This window comes from Hemitrygon akajei, chromosome 3 (genome assembly GCF_048418815.1).
Source record: "Hemitrygon akajei chromosome 3, sHemAka1.3, whole genome shotgun sequence".
NCBI lineage: Eukaryota > Metazoa > Chordata > Chondrichthyes > Myliobatiformes > Dasyatidae > Hemitrygon > Hemitrygon akajei.
Genome location: NC_133126.1, coordinates 174,414,933 through 174,426,970, shown reverse-complemented (window position 1 = coordinate 174,426,970; position 12,038 = coordinate 174,414,933). Strand labels below are relative to the sequence as shown.

Genomic DNA, 12,038 nt, shown 5'->3' with positions numbered 1-12,038 from the left:
TTACCATAGTATTCCATCTTTTCCTTCTTTATGAGTGTTTTTAAATTAAATTCTGTTGATTTTTAGAAGTTTCCCAATCCCCTAACTTCCCACAAATTTTTGCTCTATTATATAGCCTTTCTTTGGCTTTTATGTTACCTGTGACTTTTCTTTGTCAGTCAGTTATATCATCCTACCTTTAGAATACGACTTCTTCCTGGGATGTATCTATCCTGCGCCTTCAAACTATTCCCAGTAACTACAGCCATTGTTGCTCTGCTATCATCCCTGCCAATGTTACCTTTCAATCAACTTTGGCCAATTCCTCTCTCATACCACTCTAATTCTCTTTACTCTACTGTAATACTGATACACCTGACTTTAGCTTCTCCTTCTCAAATTGCAGGGTGAATTCTATCATATTATGATCACTATCCCCTGAGGGTTCCTTTATCCTCACTTAATAACCAATTCTGGTTTATTTCACAACACCCAATCCAGAATAACTGATGCCCTGGGGGGCTCAACCAGAAGCCACTCTAAAAATCATTTCATAGTCGTTCTACAAATTCACCCTTAAGATCCATCACCAACCTAGTTTTCCCAATCTACCAACATATTTAAATTCCCTCATGTCAATTGTAACAGTGCCTTTTTGACATGCATTTTTCATCTCCCAACATTGCCTAGTATGGGAACTGTACTTCCCTCAATCGCAGGACTCTGCAGGATATTTACAAAGACAGGTGTGTAAAGAGGGCCCAAAGGATCATTGGGGACCCGAGTCACCCCAACCACAAACTGGTCCAGCTGCTACCATCTGGGAAACGGTACCACAGTATAAAAGCCAGGACCAACAGGCTCCGGGACAGTTTCTTCCACCAGGCCATCAGGCTGGTTAATTCATGCTGACACAATTGTATTTCTATGTTTTATTGACTGTCCTGTTGTACATACTATTTATTACAAGTTATTATAAATTACACATTGCCTGGAGTATTGTGTGCAGTTTTGGTTCCCTAATCTGAGGAAAGACATTCTTGCCATAGAGGGAGTACAGAGAAGGTTCACCAGATTGATTCCTGGGATGGCAGGACTTTCATATGAAGAAAGACTGGATTGACTGGGCTTATACTCGCTGGAATTTAGAAGATTGGGGGGGATCTTATTGAAACGTATAAAATTCTTAAGGGATTGGACAGGCTAGATGCAGAAATTTTGTTCCCAATGTTGGGGAAGTCCAGAACGAGGGGTCACAGTTTAAGGATAAAGGGGAAGCCTTTTAGGACCGAGATGAGGAAAAATTTCTTCACACAGAGAGTGGTGAATCTGTGGAATCGTCTGCCACAGGAAACAGTTGAGGCCAGTTCATTGGCTATATTTAAGAGGAAGTTAGATATGGTCCTTGTGGCTAAAGGGATCGGGGGTATGGAGAGAAGGCAGGTACAGGGTTCTGAGTTGGATGATCAGCCATGATCATGCTGAATGACAGTGCAGACTCGAAGGGCCAAAGGGCCTACTCCTGCACCTATTTTCCATGTTTCTATTGCACATTTAGACAGAAATGTAATGTAAAGATTTTACTCCTTGTGTATATGAAGGATATAAGTAATAAAGTCAATTCAAGTCAATTCAATTCAATTCAATTTGTAAACCATATCCTGGCTGCTGTTTGAGAGTCTGTACATAACTCCCATCAGGCTCTTTTTAACTTTGCAGTTGCTTAGCTCTAGTCACAATGATTGTACATCTTCTGCTCCTATGTCACCTCTTTCTAATGACTTGATTTCATTTTTTATCAACAGAGCCACCTAAATCTCTCTTCAGGACCACCTCACCTTTTCTACCTATGTCATGGTGCCAATATCTACCAAGACTTCTGGCTGCTCACCCCCCCCCTACCCTTTAGAATCCCGTTGGCCTGACCCTGGCACCTGGGAGCCAACGTGCCATCTGGGTGTCTCTATCATATCCACAGAATCTTGTCTCTACTCCTCTTCCTCTAACTAATGTCCTGGAGAAGAGGAAAGCTGCATCCTTGGAACAGATGTGGCAGAGACAAAGGGATCAAGGAATGAGAATAGCATTTTTACAAGAGACTGGCTGGGAAGAGGTATAGTCAAAAACAGCCATGGAAATCATAAGGTTTATAAAAGATGTTGGTTGAGAATTTGTCTCCAGAGTTGAAGACAAAGAGGTCAAGAAACGGAAGAGATGTGTCAGAAATGGATCAAGCGAATTAAGGGCAGGGTGGAAGTTGGAGGCAAAATTGATGAAATTGAAAGCTCAGCGTGGGTGCGTGAAGCAACAGCAATGCAGTCATCAATCTAGCAGAGGAAGAGTTGGGAAGCATTACTAGGGATGGCTTAGACTAGTCAGTTCTATATAGCCAACAAAAACACAAGCATAGCTTTACACCTTTGACTGTGTGGCCAGGTGCAGCTCCAGCACCATATACAAGTTTGCTGATGATGCCACTGTTGTTTGTTGTATCAAAGCTGGTGATGAATCAGCAAACAGGAGGGAGATTGAAAATTTGGCTAAGTGGTGTAATAACAACAACTTCCCACACAATGTCAGCAAGACCAAAGACCTGATTGTAGATTTCAGGAGGGGGGAAACCAGAGGTCCATGAGCCAGTACTCACCAGAGGTTCGGAGGTGGAGAGGGTCAGTAACTTTAAATTCCTGGATGTTACTATCTCTTTGGACCTGATTTGGGCACGTCCTATAAATGTAATTGCAAAGAAAACATGACACCACCTCTATTTTCTCAGGAGTCTGTGGCGATTTGGCATGTCATCAAAAATCTTGACAAACTTCTATGGATGTGTGGTGGAGAATGACTAGCTGCATTGCAGCCTGAGAGCAGAAAATCCTACAAAAGGTGGTAGATTTGATCCAGTACATCACGGGTAAAGCCCTCCCAACCATTGAGAACACTTATATGAAATGTTGCCGTAGAAAAGCAGCATCCACCATCAAAGATCCTCACCACAGAGCCAGGCTCTTTTCTCCCGGCTGCCAACCGGTAGAAGGTACAAGTGCCTCAGGACTCACACCACCAGGTTCAAGAACAGTTAATGCCCTTCAACCATCACACACTTGAACAAAATGGGTTAACTACACTCATTCTATTTCTGGTGTTCCCACAAACGATGGTCTCACTTTAAGGACTCTGCCTTGTTAATTCATGCTCATTATTTATTGTTATTTAATTCTATTTGCATATGCACAGTTTGTTCATTGATTCTGCTTACAGTTACTGTTCTATAGATTTGCTAATACTGTATGCCCACAGGAAAAATAATCTCAGGTGTATGTAGTGACATATATGTATTCTGATAATAAATTTTACTTTGAGGTTCATTGCTTGCAAACATCGGAATGGGGAAGAAATGTGATCCAAGTGACTTTGATCACAAAATGATTATCAGGTGCCAGTCAGGGTGGTTTGAGTACCTCAGAAACAGCTGATCTCCTGGGATTTTCACACACAACAGTCTCTAGAGTTTACAGAGATGGTATGAAAATCCAGTGTGCTGCAGTTCTGTGGGTGAAACTGCCTTGCTAATGAGAGAGCTCAGAGGGAAATAGCCAGACTGGTTCAAACTGACAAGAAGGCAAGAGTAACTCAAATAATCAAACATTGCAACAGTAGTGTGCAGAACAGCATCTCTGAGTGCACAACACATTGAACCTTGAAGTGGATAGGCTACAGTAACAGAAGGCCACTAATATTCCCATCTCTATGCTAAAGAAAATCAACTCAGAACAGAAGTGGCAACACAATGCTATATTGCTAAAGATTTTGTGTGATTATTGTACAGATTATATAAAGTATAACACTTTCAATGTGCTGGCTCTCATGCAAGATAGAGAATAACACAAAGTCTTTCAGATTATACTATCAAAAAGCATGAAAAATGTATATTTTCTTGGAAGGAAGGCTTATCCCTACCTAGAAAACTGATGTAGTATTTCACTTAGATTACATCTGTTTTACCAGATAACCACTGATATCAGTGGGCCAAAACCATTCATTATCATTCAAACAGATTGAAACCAATAAGCATCTTGATAACTTTGTTTTCAAATGTTTATTGCCAAATCTATTACTCAGTTCTGCAAGTTTCTGCATGGTCAAAGCATAGTTTCCACACGGAAGAAAGCTCGGCAGTGAATTAATGAGCTCTACACTTCATTAGCTATCATAAAATAATTGAAAAGCAAAAGCAAGGTTATCCACTTTTTAGATTTTCCACTTGCCACCCATTAGGGCCAAAATCTTGTAGCAGGGTTTGGAGGCTCGCAAGCCTCAGTGACTGGGGGAGCTATGTTGGCTGATGTCAGCACCTTGTGCTTTGATGCTTGGAAGGGTCAACCATGCCAAACAGCTCAGAGGGTAGAGAACAAACTAAAAATGACTCACCAGTCCTCCAGGTTCAAGAGTTCAGCTCAGGGCCAAAAACCCTGATTGGTCAAACTAAATTGTTATGGAATCAACAATGAGCAATCCTATATCTGTGTGTGACAGTTTTCCTGAGTCTCTGCCCAGGATTTGCATGACTGACGGTAGCAATTCCAAAATGCACCCGGGGTGCAATAGAGGTGATGACCAAGGACAGACAGATGGAGGACCTCCACTACTGCCCCTGAACACCAGCAGCATAACAGGCAGCAACTAACTACTACTATCCAAGTGCATGATTGATGCTAAGGCTTCCTACCTTTTGGAGAAGCTATTTTATTTTATTTAAATTATGGAAGAATGAGTCAGCAAATGATCTACAGTGACTGCTTCACAACTGACCAGCAAGTTCAAAACTATCCCCAACCCAAAAACAAACTCATCAGGCCAGGCAACATCTATGGAAAAGAGTAAACAGTTGACATGTTGGGCCAGGACCTGATGAAGGGTCTTGGCCTGAAACGTTGACTGTTTACTCTTTTCCACAGGTGCTGCCTGGCCTGCTGAGTTCCTCCAATGTTTTTGTGTGTTGCTTGGATTTCCAGCATCTGCAGATTTTCTCTTGTTTACAATTCCTATAATAAAAGAAACTGATTGGGGCTAATGCTCCAAACAAAAAAATTCCTTGTGTACTGTAGTCTGAAATCCTCAGGTACAGTATATTATTTTCACATATATCATCACCAAGTTCATCATCTTCATTGATCAAGTTGTTTTTAAAGCAGAAGTTCCTTTGAATGTGGGAAAACCATTATCTTTATACACCTCGCAGATCAGCATTGTAACAATCACCACAGACGCAAAAAGGGCAAATGTTCACAACTGTCCATGTTTTGGAGATATTTATTATGGCCTACTTCTAGTAAAGTTACAGTCAGTTTATGATTAGTGTCACAAATTATATAATCCACATTACACTAAAGCAATTAAAATATAATGCAAACTAAAGATTACTCTTTTGCAGATTTGAGTTTGAATGTAATCTGATTATTGGTTTACATGTTTAGGGCAATCTTCTTGAACGGTTTTAACCATTTCTTCAGTCTTAATGTCATATGATTTCAAGATCTCATGCAGATTGTCTGTGATATTTTCTGCTAGGTGCCGTTCTCTTGACAAAATCCAAACATATTGTACATGGTGCCATGCGGTGGGGATCTGTTGAAAGCAGCTGTATACCAGTGAATAAGTTTCATAGTCGGTGGCTAATACCAAGTATGGGACAAAAGAAAGCTCTGTAGATACAGAACACATAAAGGGTTAATCTGGATTAAAGCAAGCAGTTTCTATTTTACTAACTTGTAGAATTACTTGCAAGATTAAAGTTAGAATAAATGGCAAATAACATGACATAATATTTGGAAATTGGTTTATTATCACCACACACAAAGATACAGTGCCTTCCAGAAAGACCATTCCATATGCAAGTGTATACACGTAATGCAGAATATGATGCTACAGTTACAAAGGGAAGTGCAGGCAGGCAAATAAAGTGCAAGGGCCACAGTGAGGTAGACTGAGAGCTCAAGACTCCATCTCTATCGTACAAGTGGTCCTTTTGAGAGTCTTATAACAGCAAGATAGAAGCTTCCTTGGCATGTGTTTTCCAGCTTTTGATTCTTCTACCCATTCATTGTGCCTCAGTACATGCAACAATAATTAACCATTTATGGGAGAGGGGTGCAAAAGGCCCTTAATTATGTTGAGGCAGCAGGAAATGTAAGTTACTGAAAGGGAAGCTGGTTTCTGTGATAGATTGGTCTGGGTTCATAACTTTCTACCATGCCTTGCAGTGTTGGACTGACCATTTGCCTTACCAAGCTGTGACACAACCAGATAGGATGCTTTCTAGTTGTACAAATTGATGAGGATTTACAACAGATGAACATGTGATTGCCAAGTCCACAAGTAATTTGGTCATCTTAATCTGTGCAAACACTTAACATGCAGACTCATTGCTGTCAAAATATTTTTAGAGCTGTGCAATAAATAGTTTGCTGATTACAAGACCATAAGACATAGGAGCAGAATTAGGCCATTTAGACCATCAAGTCTGCTTCACCATTTCATCATGGCTGATCCAATTTTTCCCCTCCTCAGCTCCACTTCCTGGCCTTCTCCCCATAACCTATTATGCCGTGTTCGATCAAAAATCTATCAAACTCTGCTTTAATGTACCCAACAACCTGGCCTCCACAGTGGCCTGTGGTGACAAATTGCACAAATTCACCACTCTCTGGCTAAAGAAATTCCTCCACATCTGTTTTTAAATGGATGCCCAACTATCCTGAGGCTGTGCCCTCATCCTGGACTGCCTCATCATGGGAAACATCCTTTCCACATCTTCTGTCTAGGCCTTTCAACATTCAAAAGGTTTCAATGAGATCTCCTCTATTGCTTCAAAATTCCAGCAAGTACAGACTCAGCCATCAAACAGTCCTTGTATGATAACCCTTTCATTCCTGGAATCATCCTTGTGAACCTCATCTGAACCCCCTCCAATGCAAGCACATCTTTTCCTAGAAGACAAGCCCAAAACTGTTCGGCCTCACCAGTGCCTTATAAAGCCTCAGCATCACATCCCTGCTCTTGTATTCTAGAATTCTTGAAATGAATGCTTAATTTTCATTTGTCTTCCTCACCTCCGACTCAACCTGAAAGTTAACCTTTAGGGTGTTCTGCATCAGGTCTCCCAAATCCATTTGCATCCCAGATTTTTGGATTTTCCCTCCATTTATTTCTACGACCAAAGTTCATGACCGTGCATTTTGTACAATTGTATTTCACTTGTCACTTTCTTGCTCATTCTCTTAATCTGTCCAAGTCCTTCTGCAGCCTACCCATTTCCTCAACACTACCAGCCTCTTCACTGATCAAACATGGCAAGAAAGCCATCTACTCCATCATCAAAATCATTGAGAAACAGCATAAAAAGAAGTGGTCCCAACACTAACCCCTGTGGAACACTAGTCACTGGCAGCCAACCAGAAAAGGATCCTGTTATTCTCGTTCACTGCCTCCTACCACTCAGCCAATGCTCTAACCATACAAGTAACTTTCTTGTAATACCATGGGCTCTCTAGTTGGCAAGCAGCCTCTGTGCGGCACCTTGTCAAAGGCCTTTTGAAAATCCAAACTTACATCATCCACTGCATCCCCTTTATCTATCCTACTTATAATCTCCTCAAAGAATTCCAACAGGTTTATCAGGCGAGATTTTGTCTTAATGAAACCATGCCAACTTTCTCCCTCCTGTCCTGTGTCACTAAGTACACCATAACCTCACACTTAACAATTGACTCTTAACAGGTTCCCAATCACTGAGGTCAGGCTAACTTGTCTACATTTTCTTTTCTGCTGCCTTCCTCCTTTCTTAAAGAGTGGAGTGACGTTTGCAAATTTCCAGTCCTCTGGCACCATGCCAGAGTCCAATGCTTTTTGAAAGATCATTACTAATGCCTCCACAATCTCTACCACTACCTAGTTCAGAACCCTAGGGTGCAGTTCATTTGGCCCCGGTGTCTTGTGTACCTTCAGGTCTTTCAGTTTTTTGAGCACACTTTTTCAAATAGTAACTGCACTCACTCATCTTTCCTCACACTCTTCAATATCTGGCACACTACTGGTGTCCAACACAGTCAAGACTAACACAAACTACTCATTTAGTTAATCTGTTATCTCCTTACCCCTGTTATTTCTCTGGCCTCATTTTCTAGCAGTCCTAAAACCACTCATTTTTTGCAAAAACATAGTTGAAAAAGCTTTTACTATCCACTTTGAAATTGTTTGCTAGCTTTATCTCATCTTTTTCCTCCTAATGATTCTTTTAGTTGCTCTCTGTAGGTTTTTAAAAAGCTTCCCAATGTTCCATCTTCCCACTAATTTTTGCTTTGTTATATGCCCCCTGTTTTGCTTTTACATTAGCTTTGGATTCCCTTGTCAGCCATGGTTGTACTATTTTGCTATTTGAGTATTTCTTCATTTTTGGAATACATCTATCCTGAACCTTCCTAATTTTTCCCCAAAAACTCACACTATTGCACTCTGCTGTCATCCCTACCAACATCTCCTTCCAATTTACTTTGGCCAGCTCTTGCTAAACCACTAATTTCCTTTACTCCCCTGAAATACTGCCATGTCAGACTTCACTTTCTCCCTATCTAATTTCAAGTTGAACTTCAATCATATTGTGATCACTGCCTCTTAAGGGTTCCCTTACCTTAAGCTCCCTAATCATCTCGAGTTCATTACCTAACACCCAATCCAGTATAGCTGATCCTCTAGTAGACTCAATGACAAACTGCTCTAAAAAACATCTCATGGGCATTCAGCAAACTCACTTCTCTTGAGATCCATTTCCAGCTGAATTTTCCCCAAATTGCCCTGCATGTTAAAATCTCCCATGACCATCATAACATTGACCTTTTCTATTTCCTGTCATAATCTGTGATCCACCTCCCAGGCACTGTAGGGAGGTGCCCATATATAACTGCCATCAGCGTCCTTTTACCCTTGCAGTTTCTCAAGAGAATCCATAAGGATTCAACATCTTCCAATCCTATGTCACATCTTTCTACTGATTTGATGCCATTCTTTACCAGCAGAGCCACACCACTTCCTCCATCTAGCTTCCCATCCCTCCAGTACAATGTGTAACCTTGGACATTCAGCTCCCATCTACAACCATCCCTTCAACCATGATTCAATGATGGCCACAACATCATACCTGGCAATCTGTAATACTGCAATAAGATCATCCATCTTATTTCTTATACTCCATGCATTGAGATATAACATTGAATACTGTAATTGCTACCTTTTTTGATTCTGCATCCCTAATGCACTGATACTCACCCTGCTGGCTGCAATTATGTCCTATCATCTGCCTGCCCTTCCTGACAGTTGGACCTACTATCTGATTTATCTTGAACCCCTCCACCCCAGTTCCCACCCTCCTGGCAAATAAGTCTAAACTCTTCCCAACAGCTGTAACAAACCTGCCCATGAGAATATTGGTCCCCCTCAGGTTCAGATGCAACCCGTCCCTTTTCTACAGGTCATACCTTCCCCAGAAGAGATCCCAATTATCTAAGAACTTGAAGCATTGCCCCCTGCACCAACTACTTAGCCACGCATTTATCTGCCAAATCATCCCATTTCTACCCTTGCTGGCAGGTGGTACAGGCAACAATCCAGAAATTACTTCCCCGAAGGTCCTGCTTCTCTACTTTCCACCCAGCTCTCCAAATTCTCTCCTCAGGACCTCTGTTTTTCCTTCCAGTATCATTGGTACCAATATGTACTAAGACTTCTGGCACTCCCTCCCCCTCCAAAATGTTGTGGATGGGATCTGAGATGTCCCTGACCCTGGCACCGGGGAGGCAACATATCATCTGGATGTCCCGTTTATATTCACAGAAACTCCTGTCAGTTCCCCTGACTATTGAGTCCCCTATCACTCCCGCTCCCCCTTTCCCTTCTGCGCCACAGACCCATACTCAGTGCCAGTGACCCAGTCTCTGCAGCATTTCCCTGGAGGTCATCCCCCACACCAGAGACCAAAATGGTATACTTGTTATTGAGGGGAATGGCCACAGGAGTGCTCTGCACTAACTGCCTATTCACATTTCCATTTCTCCTTAGAGTCACCCAGCTACTCGCCTCCTGCAGCTTCAGGGTGACTACTTCCCTGTAACTCTGATTGATTATCTCTCCTCTGTCTCCTGTACAAGCTGAAGACCATCCAGTTGAAGGTTATCCAGCTGCTGTTCCAGGTCCCCAACACAGTCTTCAAGATGCTGCAAGGATCCCAACACAGTCTTCAAGGATTATGTGCATTATGATCAAGGACTTTCCATGACCATAATTGTTCTTGGGAAATTTTCTACAGAAGTTGTTTGCCATTGCTTTCTTCTGGGCAATGTCTTTACAACCAGCCATTATCAATTCTCTTCAGAGATTATCCGCCTGGTGTCAGTGGTCACCTATCCAGGGCTTATGATATACTCTAGTTGCTCATATGACCATCCACCTGCTCCTATGGCTGATCAGGGACTAAGCAGATGCTGTATTTTGCTTAAGGATGACCTGCAGACTAGCAAAGGGAAGGAGAGCCTTATACCTCCTTGGTAGAGACGCATCTCCACCCCACCACCCTGTGAGAACTATGCAAGTGTGAAATCAAACAACTTCTTTATTACTGGAGATGAGATTAATAACAGCATGGGATTGGGGAATGAAAGGAAATACAATACTGGATATCTGAAATAAAACAAAAAATGGAAATAGCAGCTAAAGCAGCACCTATGAAAGAGAAACAGCTAAAATTTCGGTTCCATAACTACTCATTACTCAAGCGGAGCGGCCTGTGGAAAGCGGCCAGTGAGTGAGTGGGCCAGTGAAGGAGTGGAGATTTGAGGCTTTGACTCGAGAGATTCCGGCAGTTTTGGCAGTTGGACTGTGCAATCAAGTCAATCAAGATTTGAATAGCTCAGACTCAGCAGAAAGCAGCTGATTGGGCAGTCAAGGTCAAGTGACCAAGCAGTTTGAAAAGCTCAAACAAGTAAATAGGGGGTTACCTCAAGCGGAGCGGCCTGTGGAAAGCAGCCAGTGAGTGAGTGGGCCAGTGAAGGAGTGGAGATTTGAGGCTTTGATTCAAGAGGCTTTGACGAGAAGAGGCGGAGGGCGAGCTTGTTCCCAGTTAGTCTTTACAATGTCTCCTGAGACGGTGATGTGCCTCTCCTGTGAGATGTGGCAGTCTTGGGGGAACTCCCCTCTCCCGCAGAGTCACATCTGCCAGAGGTGCTTGCGGCTGGGCGATCTGGAAGACCATTTGAGGAATCTGGAGCAGCAGCTGGATGACCTTCGACTCATAAGGGAGAATGAGGCAGTCATAGATGAGAGCTACAGGGAGGTAGTCACACCTAGGCTGCCGGAAGCAGGTCGTTGGGTGACAGTCCGAGGGGGGGAAAGTGAAAGAATAGACAGGTAGTGCAGAGCACCCCTGCAGCCATTCCCCTGAATAATGTTTACTGTCCTGGATGCTGTTGGTGAGGACGACCTACCAGGTGTGAGCCACGGTGGCAGGGCCTCTGGCACTGAGTCTGACCCTGTGGTGCAGAAGGATGGGATGGAGAAGAGGAGAGGGGTCATCATTGGGGACTCTATAGTCAGGGGAGCAGACAGGAGATTTTGTGGACATGAGAAGGAAACCCGCATGGTTTGTTGCCTCCCAGATGCCAGGTTCCGGGATGTCTCTGACCGGGTGCATGACATCCTGGTACGAGAGGGAAAGCAACCAGAAGTCATGTTACATGTTGGGACCAACGACATAGGCAGGAAGAGGGATGCGGTCCTGAAGTGTGAGTTTCGGGAACTAGGCAGAAGGCTGAAGAACAGGACCTCAAGGGTGGCGTTCTCAGGATTGCTGCCAGTGCTACATGATAGTGATGGTAAGAATTGGAGGAGATGGCAGTTGAATGCGTGGCTGAGGATTTGGTGCAGGGGGCAGTGCTTTAGATTTTTGGACCATTGGGATATCTTTTCGGGAAGGTAGGACCTGTACAGATTGGATGGGTTGCACCTGAACT

The 12,038-nt window shown here is 42.9% G+C and overlaps 1 protein-coding gene across 4 annotated transcripts in view; it reads right to left on the bottom strand.

Annotated features, from left to right (window-relative positions):
• Nucleotides 1-5,276: 5,276 nt before the first annotated feature.
• LOC140725650 (apolipoprotein D-like) overlaps nt 5,277-12,038 on the bottom strand; it is a 57,292-nt gene continuing 50,530 nt past the window's right edge. For all 4 annotated transcript variants that reach the window (XM_073041398.1, XM_073041397.1, XM_073041400.1 and 1 more), the window contains exon 6: nt 5,277-5,684. In XM_073041398.1, the coding sequence (XP_072897499.1) occupies nt 5,437-5,684 (248 nt within the window). In that variant the 3' untranslated portion in view covers nt 5,277-5,436. The remainder of the gene's footprint in view (nt 5,685-12,038) is intronic.